The 20,031-nt window shown below is 40.8% G+C and overlaps 1 protein-coding gene across 1 annotated transcript in view; it reads left to right on the forward strand.

Annotated features, from left to right (window-relative positions):
• The window catches only part of ABCD3 (ATP binding cassette subfamily D member 3), a 217,195-nt gene that overhangs the window by 102,709 nt on the left and 94,455 nt on the right, over positions 1 to 20,031 (forward strand). The window contains exons 4-6 of the mRNA XM_069231477.1: positions 4,209 to 4,297; positions 11,570 to 11,639; positions 14,030 to 14,127. Coding sequence (XP_069087578.1) covers positions 4,209 to 4,297; positions 11,570 to 11,639; positions 14,030 to 14,127 — 257 coding nt within the window. The remainder of the gene's footprint in view (positions 1 to 4,208; positions 4,298 to 11,569; positions 11,640 to 14,029; positions 14,128 to 20,031) is intronic.

Consider the following 20,031-nt stretch of genomic DNA (forward strand, 5'->3'; position numbering starts at 1 on the left):
TTTTTAAGTAAGGAAATATTAAAATGTCATACGCAGACATTTTGGAGCGATTCTATATTTTTCAACATCCTGAATATTTGCATGTTTAAAATTTCGGGAGTAAATCATTTTCAAGACATATATAATGCAGTTCAGTAGCTGAGCACCATAGTACTTCCATCTGTTTTTCTTTTAAGACTGTTACCGAAATGGAATTCTGAATTGACTATTGCTACGTAAAAGTATCAATCTGTGTAACGGTGCAGAAGGAGGATCTTCCTCGCAAGATACAATGGTAGTCACCTGGTTTAATAATAAAGGTTATATTTCTAAACTGGTGATGACATTAAATATTCAATATGCTTGGCCTCCTTTCTTAGGTTGAGCACAAGCACTTTGACCTGTTTTAAGTATTGTGGGCTTTTAACCATGTCATCTCACGTCCATCACTTTAATTCGTTCCTGGGCTTGCCTTTCAAAAATCACTTGATGACATTGGTAAATGCTTTACATTTGTCCTGCCTTGCAGCTGGTCATGTCACTCCTTGCCGACCGCCACTGTTACATCGATTATTGCACGATTGCTGATATACTTCAGCATGGGCGAACTATTTTTTTTTCATTTGTCTCTTCTCTTCATGCTGCATGGCGGCCATGGCACTCACAGCACGAACAGGCACAACAACATGAACTCAATCAGTAGTATTGGAGCACTGGTCACATTGTTCACAGTTACCTAATCAGAGGAATTTCTTGTGACTCTCCTCTTAAAATACTTTAAATTGGTAAATCCTTTACGTAAAACAGAAATCCTCAAAGCAAAAGTGGCTCTTCCAGCACAGGGGGAGAGCCAATACTACAATATTCACTGCACTTGTGAAACCTGCCCCATAATGCTTTCCAGAACATTACTTTACGAAACATTTTTGCTCATAACTCGGCCTGTGGTGGTCATAGGATGATGGGACTACCACCAATACATTCAACACGACACACTCTTTCTGTCTGTTACTAAGTAAGTGGGGGACTCCAAAATAATAACCCCTTCCACTATTCTGTCTGGTTAAGCTTTCTTCTTGCTGGAACTTTTGTTTCACAGCTGGGAGTAGTTTGTGTTTTAAGGGCCTTGTTTGTGAAGTGATATTGCTATAGGCCTACTACCTTGGAAAATGTGTTATGCACTACACCCTCTAGGGGCTAAATATATGGTTACAGTGTAATACTTTCTGCCATTTTCTTGTGGTGTGGTTATGTCCTCTAGGGCCTAACTCTAGAGTTACCTGACCATGTTTCTTACAAATGCTATTTTCATTGTGGTGTCCTCTAGGGGCTGTTCTAAGCATTACAGTCATATCAACATACTAAAATATTTGTGGCACAGAAACATTTCCCATAATGCTTTGCAGGGCTTTACCTTTACAAATAGGTTTTGCTCATATCTCAGCCTGTGGTGGCCCTAGAACAATGGGACCACCATCAAAACATTAAACACAACACACTCTTTCAGTCTAGGTCACCTCAGGGTCCCCACACTCAGTACAGGGGAACTCCAAAATAATAACCCTTCCCACCACTCAGTGTCTGTTTAAGCTCTCTCTTGGCTGAAACTTTTGGTTTACAGCTGGGAATAGTTTGTGTTTTAAGGGTCTTGTTTGTAATGTCATTGCTATAGGTCTACCGCCCCTGAAAATGTGTAATGCACTATGTCCTATGGTTACAGTGCATTACTCTCTGCCATTTTTCTTTTTGTGTTGTTATGCCCTCGAAGGGCTAAATATATAGTTGCATGACCTTGTTTCTTACAAACATTATTTTCATTGTGGTGTCCTCTAGGGGCTGTCCTAAGCATTTCAGTCATATCAACATTCTAAAATATTTGTGGCATAGAAATGTCCCCATAATCCTTTGCAGGCATTACTTTTACAAAACATTTTTGCTCATAACTCAGCCTGTGGTGGTCCTGGGACAATGGGACCACCCTCAAAACATTCACCAAAACGTGTTCTTTCTGTCTACATTATATCTGGGCCCCCACTCAATGTTAATGGGGATTCCAAAATAATAATCCCTACCACCATTCCTTATCTTTTAAAGCTGTCTAATGGCTGGAACTTTTGTTTTACAGTTGGGAGAAGTTATGTTTTATGGGCCTTGTTTGTAATATAATTGCAGTGGGCCTGTTAGCCTTAAAATGTGTAATGCCCTATTATCTTATAAGGTTATTTATATGGTTACACGGCATTACTTTCTCCATCTTTTTCATGTGGTTATGGTGTTTAAGGGCTGTCTTTATGGTTACATGACCCGGTTTCTTCTGAATGCTTTTTCTATTGTGGTGTCCTCTGGGGGCTGTTCGGAGCATTGCAGTCAACATACTATAATATTTGCGTCACGAAAACTCGCCCCATAATGCTTTTTAGGGCACTACTTTTACAAACATTTTTGCTCATTAGTCAACCTGCGGTGGTCTTAGGACAATGGGACCACCATCAAAACGCTCTTTCCGTCTACATCATCTCTGGGTTCCCACATCAGGTTAGTGGGGACCCCAAAATAATAATAACCCCTCCAGTCATTCAGTGTCATTTAAGCTTTCTCATGGCTAAAACGTTTATTTTACAGCTGGTGGAAGTTTTGTTTTAAAGGCCTTGTTTGTAATATCATTGCAGTAGTTCTACTAGCCCTAAAAACGCTCTCTAGGGGCTAAGTATATGGTTAAACTGCATTACTTTCTCCTGTTTTTTTTCATGGGGCTATGCCCTCTAGTGGCTAACAATATGGTTACATGACCGTGTTTTTTTATAAATTATATTTTGTTTATGGTGCCCTCTAGAGGCTGTTTTGAGCATTACAGTTAAATGCCAAAAGTTTATTTCTGATGGAGGTTTATATGATAATTTTCTATGTTTTAATAATCTCTACTTATTACAATTATGACCATGATTCAGGCCACCATAACATCCTTATTACACTATGACTGTTTGAACACTCTTGATATGTTTGGTGATCCTTCCAGTTTATTTCTCCCCTGTGGCTGTCGTGTGTCTTTTTTTTGTGGAACTGTTAGCCAGCCAGCAACTCTGATGGTAGGGTGGTGAAAGTGTTAATCTATTGGAATTAGCATGGCAGATTTAAATTAGGATGCTAAATGGCAACATTTTCATTTTTTGCTGCAGATAGAGGAAGAAGGCAAATGGAAGTGCTTGAGTTATATGCAGGGCCACTGGAATTATATGGCAGGAAAAGGTGAAATTATGAGGCAGGGTTGACCAGTTTGTGGCAAGAAATGTCCAATTATGAATTTACTATGCCAATAGCTCTAACTCAAGCAAATGTGAGACCTATTTCATTGCAAATGCTTGTCCTCTTTTGGTAATGGTAGAGAGTAAGAGTGTTTAGTTTGTTTGCTAATGTTTTTAATTTAAAACATTTCATATCACAGTCTGGAGCAAAGACAAGAATATGCCCTTTCAAAACAAATCTGAAAGTATGTTACAGTAAAACCAGATTAAGTAAGAAGTACACACATTCGAAATAACAGCTCCACTAGGAAAAATACAAAGAAATTAAATCTGAATAGCCATGTTCTGAAACTACCTATTTAGAGTTTTTAAAAATCCATCCTCATGATAATCACTTAAAGTCCTCTCGTTCAGGCTGCCTTTTAACACTGGCCAACAAAACCTGATTTACATTTTTTTTTTCTTAAATGTTTTTAATTTTAATTAAATGGATTTTCCTAAATTGCAAATGGCCAGTGTAGCAGGTCTTTACACCTGGTTTGAGTTAATCCTCCTGGGATGAATTTAGGGAAGAAGGATGGGAAGAAGGCCTGGTTCTGTGTTACCTTTAGCACATTATTGCACTATCGCAGTTGAACTACTCATTGGTATGCTGCATGTAAGGCCAATCAGCCCAGAGCGTTCAAGATCATACAGTAACTTCTGTTCTCTAATTTTCATCTGATATGCCCGAGTTAACTTAATTAGATCTTCTGTTCTGTTCAACTGGTAAACAGTATTTTTAAAAGTGGAAAATTAGTCTGGGCCAATGCCCCAGAAATGAGCTGTTTCATATAAATATTCTCAATATAAATTGATAATTGTCTTTCAACCGTGCTGCACATTTTAAATTTTAAATATTTTCTTCCATTGGAGTACCTCATAATAACTTCATTTCTTTTGCAAGCATAGTTTCCTTGCTTTAAACGCTTTATATGTCTCTTTTAGACAGGTTATTTAACTCTGATTGCTGTTATGCTGATCGCTCGGACATACTGTGATATTTGGATGATCCAGAACGGAACGATGATTGAAAGGTACTTTGCATTTTTTTTTTTTGTATTTTGGGGAAAGATTGCCTTAATTGAGTAGAATGCCGCGAGCCATTGACTTCAGAGGATGTGTAAGAGTGGTACAGGATTTCTGGCATGCACTATTTACCATTTTTTAAGGGATATAGAGATTTTGTTACATGTCTTTATCTTTTATTCGACACATACAGTATGTATTGTCTACTGTGCTCAAGATGCACTATGTAGAAAAGCAGTATTTATATGTTGTACATGTATGATGTCTGAATTTCTGCTAAATAACAATCAAACTCTAATTAAACCGGTTGCTCAACTTTAGTACATTAATAGCATGAACCAGTGTTAAATTCCTCCCTGAGGGATGTTCAGTTTTTATTCAAAGGCAAAACCTTTCTTTGACCGTGTTGAAAAGGTGAGAGACACTTGGGCGACGATACCACTGCCAGTATTGAGCGCTCAGCCTGCTGCATCGGAACAACCCTGGCAGTTCATGCTGAGGATCCTAAAAAAATCCAGTAGTTTAAGGAGTTTTCTGACAAAGACATTACCCAAAACGACTAACAATTGAGCTCTTCAACACTGAGGTAGACCTGCATGTCAGTATTTGTATTCCTAAATCATTTTTACTGAACTGATTAACCAAAAATACAAGCGATTCTTATTGCAATATTTTAGTTTCATTTCCCCTGAAGGAAAACAATTGGATCCTTCCAAGGAGATCATTAACTCCTGCCACCATGCAATGATTCTGTTCTGCAAAAAATGTTTAGGTTTTCACGTTTGTTTTTATCTGGGATTACTATTCTCTTGACTGTGTGACTGGCATGATAGTTAGGCACAGCTTTTAGTCCAGCCTCCATAAGCTCTTTCTTCTGTATTGAAAATCAAGTGTCTTAATAGGTGGACTCTGGATTGTGATGTCTTTATCCACTGTCATGTTAACAATGCTTGTAGAGTGCCCTCTCCTTCTTGCAGAGTCTCTTGGTGATATGGTTTACGGAGAGAAGCAGAATATGACATTACTGCTGAGTGATGAGTCACGTCTTCTGTGCCATCTGGAGCCTCTGATGGTCCAAATTTAGGCAACTTAAACTCCCATTAATAGCCCAGGCCACCAACCTTGGTGTTTCAGTAGAAGGGATGACCAGAATTATGTTAGAAGACTATCTCACATTTCATCTGGAAACATGTCTTTAACATTTTTCTTGTGTAAGACAGCACTTAACATGTATAGTTTTTGATGAACTAAAGAGATGTGCCTCTGCACTGAGTGCTGATGTAGAGAATAGAGGCCACGAAAGAATATGCAACATTTTCTACATTTTCAGCAGAATTTGTGGAATGTGTTTGAAGACCAAGATAAACGCCATTCCTCTTAAAGAGATACGAAGTTACTAAGTCATTCATTGCCGTGACAAAATGTGCTAATTAAATACACTGTTGTAGGTCAACGCTATCTCAATTGGTAAAAAAGCGTGCCCTCACTGTTGCACCACTCTACAGAGCAGAGAATGCTCCTCATCTACAAGAACGTCAAGGTTGCAGAACGCATCGAGTTAAGCTGTGGCAAATACGGGTCAGAATCTCAGAAAGGAAAAGCAGAAGTGGAGAAAGCTACGTTCAGTTTGGGTGGGCTGTGCTGCAAAAAACGTTTATACAGTCACTACCAGATCGTGCTGGAAACTGCACAGATGTTAACTTGTTCACATGATTTTTCTGGCCCATTAACTGCGTATCTTACGCATATGGGATAAAAATGCACCCTATATTTGTGCACCATTCTGCTGACAACTACAAGTACAAATTAATTTAAAGGGGTGAAATTGCTAAGCTGTAAAGCACACCCTACATATTGGGTTTGAGTAAGGACTCCTATGGCAAGTATTGGAAAAATTATGTAGTCTTTCGATGGACAGTCACTGAATAAATAGATTGCTTCAAAATAGTGTTGAAAAAAATAGATACAGATTATACAAGGGGTCTTAGTTTTAGAATTGTATGTGTTTCGGGAAAATTGAAGCATGGGCATGTCTTCAAATATTCAGAAGGATGCTAAAATCATTTAATCAAAAAGATACTGAAGTCCTTTCGTAATGCTGCATGAACTGGGAAGAGAAGGTGGCAAGAAAAAACATGTTAAGTGCAAGTTAAAATAGAATCCCTAATGGAAGTAAAGGTAGTAAAAAGACTGAGAATGGCTTGTTAGGTGATAAAGATACTATTTCTGTATATCGGAAATTATGTTAAAGAATACAGTTAAGATCCTGAAGAACTGGGTTCTCCCCTAAATAGATATACAGATTCTCATAATTATATTACAGTTTGATCTTGAATGATAAACTTATGCTTCAATAAAAAAAAAAAAACTAGTAAATAGTGTCAATATGGTTATTTATACGTTTTGGATAAACAGGTGATTTGAAGAGATAACGTAGTAAATATTGTATTTTTAATTAGTAAATAATTTATAAAAGGAGGTTGTGGAAAAACCGCAGGTTTGTTGTAACTCCAGAAAATGTTTTCAGCCAGAACTTGTTTCGGTTCATTGGTTAGATAAGCAAGAATTAATATAACACCACAGTTTTTGATTGACATCTGTCCAATTGAAAAGGCGACTGCAAGATCAAAGCTAAACCATGTGTACCCTATTTCTGCTGGACACCAGGACAGACTTGCATGACCATCAGTGTTGACTTGTGCAAAAAGCTCAAGGTTTGTGATTTTCAGGGTCACAGTTTTTAAATGACGCAAAATCATTTCAAAGATTGAAGGTGATTATATTTAGGGGTGCAATGTTATTGAGATCTCTTGGTAAGAAGGAATTGAGTTCACAGGAAAAACCAGGGGGAGAGCTGGTGGCCAGTTAATGGGGGCATGGATAACTGCATGTAGTGTCTGCGGAGCAATGATATCACACTGATGGAGGTCAATTCTTCAGGTTAATCTTAACACAATTAAAAGTTTAAACTTCCCTTAACTATGTTATGCATTTACCAAGCTTCTCTATATCATTCTGTTGATTTCTGGTGTCAGGGCTGACGTTTTCTAAGAACAATGAAATGAGGATTGTAGTGTAGGGTCATAGTATATTTATCTTTTTGCTTGTTGTGTCCACCCCAGTGAAATTGTTTTAGTGCTGCTGCATGCATTGACCTGTGCTGGTATACCTCTGGAGACACCTTTAAGAGTGCTGTATGCGTTTGGTCATCGGTGACCTTGGAGCTGCCACAGCACTCCGCTGGGTCGGTTCTGGCACGCACTGCACTCTTCATTGGAACCCGTCACCACTCCAGGACTATAGAAAAGGACCACATCCACCAACCCATCAGAGAGATGGTGAAAGGCAGCGAGCCTCTGATCCAAGGAAGAAGAGGGGAACTGTAAAGCGAGGCAGAGGGTGGGTATAGGAATGGCAGAAATTAAAAACGTTTACTTAGCCAAAAAGAGTCAGTATACTTCAAATCATTGAGTCTGACTTTTGGGCAACAGTGCCTTGAAAAGAGTAGTAGTGCTATAGATGCCATATTGCTGTTGCATGGCCTAGCTGGGATGAAGACGCAGAACTGTCTAAGGATTATTTCAAATAACCTTCATTTTAGGAGTCTGAATATTTGATTGTGCTCTGTCTTCTTATTTTCACAGTGGAATCATAAGCAGAGATACGACCTTATTCAAGAAATATTTTTTTCAATATATAGCAGTCATTCCTGTGGTAATTCATTCAACGAAATAGCGGCATGCATATTGGAGCTTGACTTGTGCACCCTGATCTGCTGTTTTGCTTGATTGAAATAATGTACCTGTGTGCTGCTGCTTCATGGGTTGTCATTTATGATTTTGCCCATCTAAAACATAATGTACTCATGGACAAACTCCCAAGGTGCATTTTAAAATGCATTGTACACAAAATATAGCCCCTGCAAGGTAGCTTAGGAAAGGCCAGAGGTATGTTGAAGAGCGGAGTGAGAGGCTTGGCTTATCAAAATAGAAAATAAGTACATTTCCCCTCTGATAATGAGCTTTTGTTATAGGAATTTGAAGTCAGACCTGAAAGGGTCTACACCTGCCCTGGCAATAGAGATTTAATGCCAGTATCCTTCGAGTGCATGGTATTTGTGAATCCAATTAAATTCTATTTTTGGAAGGAGTTATGTATTCAAACTGCTCCACCCTGGCGCAGGTTGAGACTGACTGATTTATTCGTAACCTTTGACTTGTCCTGCCCCTTTGTATTCATGCCTGCACGTAGGCTAACTTCTTAAAGAGCACATCTGGCCATTGTGCACAAAGGCTGCGACTTTTTACCTATTATGGAGGAAATTGTTAGGGTGAAAGCATCATCATGTTGACGACCCCACTCTCTGGTCAAAGAAACATTTGGCAGATGACACTGTGGCCACTTGTAGGTGGCTCATTTTAGTATGAATCAGCCACTGATGCTTAAGCTGCCTGATAAAGTCCAAAGTGCATATACAGAGGCATTAGCCACGGGACCTTTGTCGGCAGCCTACTTGGGTCAGTTGAGAGGTCATTCATGTTAAACATATGGCCAAAGAACTTTAACATTGAGTTTATATGTTTGCACCTTCAATGTGTTGTACTGCATGGCCGTGGTGTTCCACTCTTAGAAGTAGAACACATAGACAAGCCTGGTGTTCCTAAGTGTTGACAAATGTTAGGATACCTTCACTTTCATTTGTTTTCTTGCTTTCTCGCTCATGTTCGTGACCCATGGAATTTGAAGCAACACATCATGGACTGTTTTAGAATGGATGCTCAAAAATCAGCCTTTTGTACCATAATAGACTCGGATGAGGTATGGAGATGGAGATGTAAATGCGAGGAAATGTGTGTTAGCGTGATCCCTTTACTGGGTCCAATTTCGTAAAAAGGCAGCCTTTTTTTAAGATCCGCTTTGTCATCAAAGGAGGTAATGGGTTGCCGCTCCCTCTCTCTTTCTCCCAACCCCTTTCTTCTGCATATGCCTTTATATGCATACGCAGTTTCATTGAATTTTTTTGTTTCTTTGGGCAACAAAATGTGGGTGTCAGCCAGGATGTTTTTTCTATTATGCCTGATTATACTTCTCAGCACTATGTGTGTAACAGTAAATATTTGTAGTAGTATAAAGAAGGTGTGACATGGGAGTCGGTGTGCAGCTCTCTTAACCCAAAGCTGTACATGTCATGTATTGTACAGGTAAGGCATTGAGGACTTTCCTCACAACTGCATTGGCCTAGAGATTCCGCTGAAAGGCAGGTTAGCAGCTTCCCTCAGTCGTGACAAAACATTGGGTGTCTGAGTCTCCCTACGGCACTGTGGTCTTGAAAATGTGTAGTAAAGGGGTGGATTTACCCTTTGAATGCAAATAATCGGACAGCACTAGGGCTCCAACTTGGCTGTGGTGTCGGCCTCTCATACTGCCATCATATTCACTTTTTTGCTCTCGCACTTTTGAAAATATACCACATACTTTGCTCCTTCAGAACCTGTCTGATTAGTTGCTGGGACCATGATCCTTGAATGTTGGGGTATTTTATTTCCTCGCCTGTGTCATAGCACAGAGGAAGTGGGGTGCCTCTGACTTACTTTGAAAGTGTCTGTTGGCTCTTTCAGTCTCTTGCATTACCTGCTCCGTTGAAACTCTTAATCATTATTCAGTTAGTGTCTGAATTACACTATGAATATGATTGCTGATGTACAGATGGAGTGATGTGGAAAAGAAAGGGCCCTCTTTCAGATCGCTTAAGAAGGTATTTCGAATCAACTGCTCTTAAACAAATTCACATGATTTTTGATCACAGGTAAGTACTGCCACCTACATATAAAATCAAAAGCTTATGCAGTTTGATCTTGACCGTTGCGGTTTTGGTATCACCTCATTCCTAGGCCAAAAGATATCTTTGATCTCAGAATTGCTGCTGCTCATCATTATATAGGTATTTCCGAGCACTATCGGGGTCCTTGTTCCATAGTTGGAATGATTATTTACAGAAGGAAGAAGTCACCTGGGACCGCACATCACAGCAAAGTCACTCTAACAGGCCATATGACTCCGAAAAACTATGGCAGAATTATTAACTCTTAACTATACCATATTGTCCAATATTAAACTACAATTTTCCTGCAAACGTAGCCAAGTACAGTGTTTGTGCAAAGGAGACCAAGCTCATACCAAAAGTCATGCATGTTGGCGGTTGTGATGTGAGCCTGCTTTGCAACCTCACATCCTGGAATGCCCCTCACCTCTAGGTCAGCGCATTCTTGAGAAATAATTTAGACCATTTATTTAACAGACAAAGCTTAGCTGAAAGTGGAATATGCAACAGAAAACCCGTTCTAACCACACCATTACTTCTGTGACCCTGTGATGAAGAAAAGAAGAACGTTTTTGGAGTGGCCGAGTCTTAAGACATCCACCCCACTGAAACACTGTGGCAGAACTCCAAGAGTTGTGCATAAACAAATGCCTTCAAAACATATTAAGCAGCATGTTCACCTTTTCAGCACATTACTCTCCCTTCCTTTGTGGCTGAGATGGTTCTCTTACACTACCGTGGGAGAAGTGTAATAGCTCTGCATCTGCTGATATCTGCTTCCTAGAAATGAAAGGATTTCTACATTATTGGTCAACACAAATCATTTCCAAATGTAATTTCAACCATATCCTGGGCTGAACACCGCACCCCCTCCAGTGTTTGAAGTAAAACAAACCAATATACTTTGCTGACTCCCTGCAATGCGAAATGTGTGCTTAACAGTTTGAGAACGAGGATAAGGACAAGGCCATGTTCCACTGCTAAACACCTTGCCATCTCTCAGCCAAAGTGATCCATTGCCTCAAAACGTTTCTAGCATTACTTCTGTCGTTTTAAAAGAATTGTGTCAATTAGTGCATCAAATGGAATTTTATCATTCCATTTACACTGACCAAAACTAAAGATATATAAACTTTGTTCCCTTGCACTTAAAAGAATGCCAGTGAGATACAACCACCTAAAATGAGATTGTGTGCCTCTGGTCTCTACACTTCCCCACAGGGTTGTTTTAAGACAGCAGACCTTGTTATTATTCAAGTTCAAACATTGCAAGCTGTTTTGTTTTTTTTTGCAAGAAATTGATTGTTACTTCTTAAAATTAAATACACGCTCTATGTTCCATGAGCTGGTGATGTAACCTATTCCTTGTTTAGTAGTTAGTCTGCATTTGTGAAAACATATTTTGGAAATGGCTTGCAGCTTTGTTGTGTCGCTAATGTTTTGTGCATGTGGTTTGCAGTGCTATCATTGGTCGCAGCCGGAAAGATTTTACGAGATACTTATTCAACTTCATCGCAGCCATGCCAGTTGTAAGTGCTTTTACTATGTCTTTTGTGACTGCTGATAATGTGTTGGGTTTTGTGAATTTTCTGAATTTAGTGGACCCCCTCTTAATCATTACTGGAAACCAGGGACCACCACTGAATCATTACTGGATTCCAGGGACCCTCACTAATCCATTACTGGAAGCTGGGTGCCCTGTCCTAAGCGTGCTCAGTGATTTTAACTGCGAGTCCGTACACAAAAAATACAAAAACAAGTATTAATCGAACACATACACAAGTGATATAATATTTTATTTAACCCACAAATTTAAATATTTAATGTTAGCACAACGCTTTTCTAAATTCAATTGAGGTCACTCTTCCTCCGTACCATATTCTGTTGGATGAATGTCCAGCGCTCCCACGAATCTAACTGATGATACTAACTTAATTTTTAGCCCCCAGATTCAAATTGATTCATATTTACATAAAGTTTTACAATTTTAAGCTTTATATTTTGCTTCTGTAATTATATACACTTTATTAATCTGTTAATATTACTTCATTTTCTAAGTATTCTTGGACCCCCTGAGTAGGCTTTGCGGACTCCCAAGATTTCACAGACCACATCTCAAGAACCAGTGCCCTATTGTGTTGTTATAAATCTATTAAAAAAGTTGTGACAATTACACCACAGGCAAGATGAGATTCCTACCCGTTTTGTTCCCCGCCCTATACCCTCTTCAGTGTTGTGCCAGCTATGGACATCTTTGGAAATGCTGTAGGTGTGACTATGTGGAGTAATCTACCTTCCTGATAACTGTTAAATAAATGTTCTGCAATAGAAATGTAAATATTCAGTGCTCATGCAACAGTACCTTGCCAGACTTTCCAACTCACACCGTGCCACTGTGTCTCACACAATATTGGCCCCTTCACATGGTCACCTGGTGAGTCAATATCACACAGTGTGCAGGCAGTGAGCTGGAAACCCTTTCAGATAGCAGGTTTACAGCTAATTGCTTGGAGATTCTATGCATCCTATGACCCTTACAGGTTGTGAAACCTCCCCAAGACATTGGTTGCAGGAGGGTGGTGAATTTAAAGCACCTCAGGTTGTGCTCGGCACTAAGCCCTTCCCCCTTCAGTGCCCCACCCCTCTCTGCACACGGTTTGCTTTGCCCATATGAAGTACAGCTTGCGCAAGAAAACTGAAGTTATGTTTAACTTTCAAAATTAACACTGTTACAACACTGAAGTTAGTGTTATAACTATAAAAAGAATGCACATTTTTTCATTTGTATGTGGGTTTGTAAAGAACAACAATCACCTTAGGGATTCAATCACTTATCAAGTATACAAGCTGTGGTGAATTCCACTAGTTGAAGATCATATAAAAAAGGAGAGTGGGCAGGTTTTCAGGTTGCTCCTAAATTAGTAGAGGTTTAGTTCCCCACAAAACACCGGGGTATCAAATCCCAGTCCCTTGCTTTGAGAGAAAACATTCCCAAAGAAGTGTGTAAATTAAATGTAATCAATATAACTATACTGGCACAAGTGTCCCTATTCTTATTCGTAGTCTGTTTAAGATTGGGTTTAAGCACCTACTGTAGAATGCAGAATACTGAAGGCATGGGTAGCCATAAGTTGGGGAACTTTCATATGTACAAACCTCAAATTGACACACCATTTCTGTATGTTTTCTAGAGGGATTATCTTTTCCTCAAAAACATGTATGAAGAGTAAATAAGGATTTATGAAACACACCTTTTCCTATAGGGTTATGTTGAGGTGAAGGTTTATAGAGATTCCTGTAGATTGGTGTTTTAGGGTTAATTAATTGTAACCAATTATTATTTTTACGGATGGGTGTATATAGACGAAATCATAGTTGGTATTGGGGTAGAAGACATCCTTGAGATCCATGATATTTCTGAAAAAAAGTAACAAACAAAAAGCTTTGGAGTTTGAAGGCCTAGGACCGTTTGTCAGTGCAATCCTTTTTAAGACTACATCCTTGTTGAGAAGTCCGACAGAATATTCAGAAGTCTCATTAAATCCTAACCTAGTCACCTTGATATTAATGACACAGAATAGAGATCTGCCATTTCGTCTGAAAATTTAGGAATGTAAGGAGACATTTATATCGTAAGTGACATTTAACATGAAATTCAGTAAATAATGGTGTCAAATGAAGTTCTTTAGGCAGGAGGCTTGATCTTCCACATTTGTTAAATTGTGCATCAGCTAATTTGTTTTAACAGCTGAGGATCCACTAACTGCTTTTATGCTCAGAATTTGTCAAATAGAAACAAACTGTGTACAGCATTAGCACTGTGATCAGTGCTCTGGCAATAATGACATAGGTAAAATATTTGATTCACAATGCAGTAACACATGTCTTTGACGTTGTTCTTGTTTTAATGGAATATTAGATCTCTCTGGTGAATAACTTTTTGAAGTTCGGACTCAATGAGCTGAAGTTGTGTTTCCGTGAAAGGCTGACCAGATATCTATACGATGAGTATTTGCAGTAAGTGACATACATTTTCTTTCTTCATTTGAATGGTATTATAAAGCACATACATTGCATACAAAAAGTGGAATAAACTGTACTTTAGTTTGTGTGCAAAATTGTTTTGGATATGAAATGAGTGTATGTAGAATACTGAATAAGTAAACAAAGTTTTTGCTTTGGGCATCAACCATAGTCTGCATTACTCAAACAACGTAAAGCGTAAGTCTGGAATGCCTAGGGTGCAGTTGCCACCTTGATATACTTTTTTCCGCTGGTGGGTTTGGGAGTGGAAAGTACAGGTCTTGGTTGACAGTCTGCTTCAAAGATGTGTAGAATTAGGAGACCACTTAGTTTATTCGGGTTAAATCACAGCACATGGGTTTTGAGGACTGCCACAATATATTTTAAAAAGTATGCAAAAAAGCAATGGATTGAATGCTTGAACTAATCTCAGCCACTAGTGATTTCTTGGGGCCGCATACCAGTCCTTTGCTATTTTGCACACCATGCCACCTCAGTTTGGGTCCAGCTATATGCAAATCTGTCTTCACCATGCTTCAGTAGGAAAAGTCCAGCCCGAACTGCCAGGGTGTATCTTCCCTGAATCGGAACACAAGCAACCCAAGACTGGTTTCACCGTTATTAGGGCTCATCAGCAAGGTTTAGCGCACAGCACAGTGTGCATGGGACCTACGTGTGAGCATACCTGTCTCACTTAGAGGTTACACTGAAGTATACAAAACAGTGATCGATGGAATGCATTAATTAATCTGTCACTAGTAGTTATTCGGGGCTGTGTCCCCATCCATTGTTACTTTGTACACCATACGAATTCACTTTAGACCAAGTCGGATCCAGATCAGTCTTGACCCTGTTCCAGTGAGAATACTCCATCCTGAATTGCCAGGCCAGGTCCTCCCTGAGCCAAAACACAAGCAACCCAAAGCTGGGTTTGCCCTTAGTATGGGGGAGTTGGGGTATGCCCAGACGTGTGTCCTGCGCACACTCATCGCCACTGGAACCAGGCTGTACCTTGCTGATGTGTCCTAATAAGGTTGACACAGGTACTGGATTGCTTGTGTTCCAGTTCAGTGAAGACCTGGCCTCGATGTCTAGTTTGTAAGGGAGAAGGTAGGCTAGGGACTTTTGCAGAAAAAAGCAGAGAAAGGCTCTCAGTATTTTAAAAAGAAAACTAGAAACCGGCAAAACAAGCCACTTTTCTTGAGAGCCTTAAAGACTGGTACCAGTGGCCCAAGGCAGAGGCCGAAAAGGTTTATTCTCTCTCTTTTTATTTTTTATTGAGTGGATGTCTAGGGGTAAGCTAGGTGATATTGTACGCATATTGGGGCCTTTCTTCTTTCAAAGTGCTGGTGCACCTAATCAAGTACCCACTAATTAGATGACACACAAGCGTGAAAGACATAGTTTGATATTTACTATGTGAATAGCTTGCCTTATATAGGTAATAAATAATTTTCTACTGAAAATTGTCTATTGTACTATGTGTGTTTCTATGGAAATGTGAACATTTCATAACATGTGTTCCTTTGTCAGCCATTCCCTATATTATTATTTTTTTTGTTTTTAATTATGCTCCTTCAGGTGTGTTTCGTTGTTGAACTTGTGCATGATTTGAGCAACACACCATTTTGTTGCCCATCTCTTAAAAGTCTATTTGTGTTTACTCCTAAATATCTGATGCCTGCAAACAGGTCTCAGTAATGCAGATGATTTCTGACTTTTAATCTGAACAGTGGCCATTTCATTGGCAGGTGTGCCTCTTACCTGTGGGCCAACCTCTCATCCTCCTCTTCTTGTTGGGAGAGATGCCTGACTCCTTTCAGTGTCTCTTTGCTGGGCATTTACGTCAGTCTGTGCCTTCAAAGAGATTTTTGGGCAGGTTTTAGGGTCCTAAAAAGCTTGTAATTTGTAGGGCTTGCAACCATAGGAGCCACTCCACCGTTAACTGGATGCCAGTCATGTCCATTGAAGTGAGCAAAAAAAAAAAAAAACGCACCAGCTCTAATAACTGAAGACAAATACTAAATTACTGATTTTTACAAGTGTTGTAGCTTTCCTTCTGGGTAGAATTACTTATTCCTTCAGGTTCTTTTTAGTTTGTGTTTCAGTGTGCAATAGGATATTTTCAGTATATATTGAATGGAAGAAACAATGTTACCTGCTCTTGTCTCTTGCAATGCTTCTGTTGTGGGACATAATATAGTAATTGCATCACCATTATATTATCTTCTCAAATTGTCTCCCCATGCTTGGTGGCTTTTTGCTGCTCCACACAGAACCCAAATTGAATTGGAATACGTTGCTGTGCCCCTACCATTCATGCAGGGAACACTGAAATCACTGATACATAATTTTTTTAAAAGCCTCTGAGGTTTACAAGACAGTTCTTTGTCGGAGGACTTTCTTCTGATCTGGCCTAACAAAGCAGTAAATTTGTCCTCCAGTGTGTTTTACTTTCAGGTTTAATATGCCTGATTCAGCAGCATCCTCAATTACGTAGTCCTGCCCTCTTGGCTACCATGCACCTTCTTTGAGGGGCTACGTGGTCCCACCAGCTCCCTTCGCGTCATCCATGCCGGAGGACTATGCACAACCCTTTGTGCTGTCAGACTCAGAGCAGAATCCACTACATCCTCGACCATTATCAGACTCGGCTCTGACCTGCATGCAACTAATAGGCAGCACTTCAGAATTCAGTGTTTTGCACTTACCAGGTGATGTGCCCAAACTTTACGTAATCTTTTTGGTCAGACAGTGACAATTACAAAGAAGGGTACAAACTACTCCCCTAATACGATGAGGAGAACTGGTATGAGGAACTTTAAGATGACAGTGGTCTGGATACTTCCCCCAGATACTGGCCTTGTCTCTGCCTGGTCGCGAAAAGGAAAAAAGTGCATCCTTTGCAGTTGTTATGCGAAGGGCAGCAGAAGTTCTAGACTTATAGCTCCCCACTATAGGGATGAAAACTAATGTGTTTCCTGAGAGTCTGCAACCAGGTCAGGCCACAATCCCTTGTTACCGTTTAATGAAGCCCTTACAGATACCCTTTTAGACACATGGTCTAAACCATGCCTGGCTATGCCTGTTAACAGGCAGGTTGCCATCACCACAAGGCAACCCATGCTTTCTTGCTCAACATCTGATACTAGAGAGCTTAGTGGTCCCAGCTTCCACAAGCAAACCTCAATGCTTTTCCTTCTACTCTGCCTGATCAAGAATATAAATGAACACAGACTTTTAGAAAACAAATGTTCTCCTCCACAAGTCTTGCCCTGAGGTTGGGGAACGCCAGCTGCCTTCTAGGCCGCTACTCTCATGCCCTTTGGGATACAGTAACACAAGCTTTACCAGCTACTTTGGACGTCCTTTACACAAACTTCTCAGGACAGTTACAATGTTTCAAAATTTGTCCTACACTTGAACTAGAACACAACTGACTTTTTAGGTCGAGCTATGGGCACTGATGTAGGTGTTTGGCACATTTCCTCAATGAGGTCTACCAACTTCTCTGGGACATACTTTTTGGCGGCTCTTGCGTGTTTGTCAAAAAAGCCGGAAGGGTTCAAGGAGAACAGAGCGACAGCAAGACAGTTCCAAAACTAATTTCATCATCTCTGTGGCTATGGTCAGGGTTTTTGATTTGATTAGCGCCTGCCTCTTCCACCAGCCCAGCAGGCTTTCGCCTCTTTCATGGCTGAGGCAGTGGTTCTCAGTGACAGCACACAGGACATTGGGGACAATGTGAAGCTCAGTCCCTCGCCCCTCCAGTGACTGAAGCCACCAAACAGCCTTAGTCTGCCCTTACCGAGTCACGCTGTTGGAGGCAGGATCTGATATTTCCTTCAAGGGTGGTAGGCCATCACTCTAGACCAGAGGGTGCTCCAAATTATCTGTCTGGCTATGCCCTCCTATTTCTTTATGCTCCACCATCACTAGGACAGCTGACTGACGGACGACCACCTGCCCTTCTTACAGAACTGGGAGCTACTCCCAGTACTTCCTTTTTCCAAAGAAGGATGGAGGCCTTTATCCTATTTTTGATTTTTACCCTCTTAATACCTTCCTGTGAAAGGACAACTTCAAGTTGGATGCCTACTAAGGCCCCGGTTTTGTCATCCCTGGACTCTAGCATCTGAAGGGTGACAATGGACCTGCAGAACGCCTATTTACGCATCTGTATCCTTCAATACCACAGGCGCTACCTGCGGTTCATGGTGGGCCAAGAATGTTCTCAGCTTGCAGTGCTTCTTTTTAGCCTCACCAGTACCCCATGGGTGTTCACAAAAGTGAAGGAGGTGGTCACAGCACACCTTCAGAGGTCAAGAGTACTAGTCTTTCCCTACCTCGATGACTGGCTGTTGAAGAAGGCCTCACCTCAGGCAAACGTCAACCCCCTCTAGACAATGACAAGCCCTTGGGGGTTCACTTTCAGCATCCTGAAATCACACCAGTCTCCTTCACAAACTCTCCCGTTCATCTGAGTTATTATGTATATGGTATGGCTTTGTACCTTTCACACATAGCGAAAAGTCCAGTAAATTTACACTGTGCTCCCCATGTCTCCGCCTCTGTCCTGGAATCTCTGTGCATGTGACTCTGAGACTCCTGTGGTTGTTGGCCCCCTGCATTCTGCTGGCCAAACATACCAGTTGGCATATGCAGCCTCTCCAGTGAGACCTCAAATCCCAGTGGCCACTATCCAGACTGCAAAAGACCTTCAGTGGTGGCCTGTGAACTGTGATTGGGTCCATTGGCAGTCTCCTCTTCCTTCCCCAACTGTAGCTGACAGTAGTCACAAATGCATCACTAAGGGGTTGGAGAGGTCATCTGGGAAAGGTGGATGTCATAGGTATTTTGTCTCCAGTGGAGACTCCACTCTAAATCAGTTTGTTCGAATTGAGAGAAATTCACTTGGTGTTGAAGGCCTTCTTGCTCACCATGAGAAGAAGGGTTGTGCAGGTGCTCACGGAGTACATCCCCTGCGTGCGACACTGCAGCAAGCCGTGGGGGGTGGGGTCTTGGGCTCTGTGTCAGGAGGCTCTGCTCCTCTGGAAGTAGCTGGATTACCAGGAATTTCTCTTGCGGTATACCACCTGATGCGATCTTTAGTTGCCGGAGCAGACAAACTCAGTTGCTGAAGGTTAGCAGATCACAAATGGCAGTTGCACTCGAAGGTGGCACAGGGTGTCTTACAGCAATTGGGAGAACCCTGGCCCGATCTTTTTGCCACTGTAGAATGCGCATTGTCTGTGGTTTTGTGCATTGGTCTTTCAAAAGCAGCTCTCCTCAGAGACTCCTTCTGTCTTGACTGGATCTTGGGACTCCTGTATTGTTCCTGCCACTGCCTCTCCTGCTCTGAGTTCTGAAGAAGATCAGGAACTACCTGGCCCAAGTCATGCTAGAGATACTGGATTGGCCCAGGAGATTGTGGTGCCTGGCACTCCTGGGCATGCATATCTGTCCTCCAATCAAGCAGCCACTTTAGGAGTATCCTTTGCTTGGAGATTGAGTGGTGGCAATTACCCTACTTTGACCTTCCCCAGAGGTTGTTGACTTCACCGTCGTAATAAGGCATTCTGCCACAAAAGCAGTGTACGTCAGTAATTTGGATAAAATTCTGTGCACCTGACAAATTGGTCCATCACAAGTAAAGTTGTTTGAAGTTTTGTTGTTTGTATGTTCCTGACCCAGATAGGACATGCTTTGGGCACTGTAAGTCCTATGTATCGGCTTTTTCAGCATTTTTGCTATTGCCGAATCGTCTCTTTATTTAAATTACCCATTGTGATGAAATGTTTTAAAGGTTTGCAGAATGTATTTCCTTCAGAACTGCAGTGGGACTTGAACTTTGTCTCCAGTTTTTTTATGTGCACCCCTTTTCTTAGTTGCCGCAGT

Source organism: Pleurodeles waltl, chromosome 4_2 (assembly GCF_031143425.1).
Source record: "Pleurodeles waltl isolate 20211129_DDA chromosome 4_2, aPleWal1.hap1.20221129, whole genome shotgun sequence".
Classification (NCBI taxonomy): domain Eukaryota; kingdom Metazoa; phylum Chordata; class Amphibia; order Caudata; family Salamandridae; genus Pleurodeles; species Pleurodeles waltl.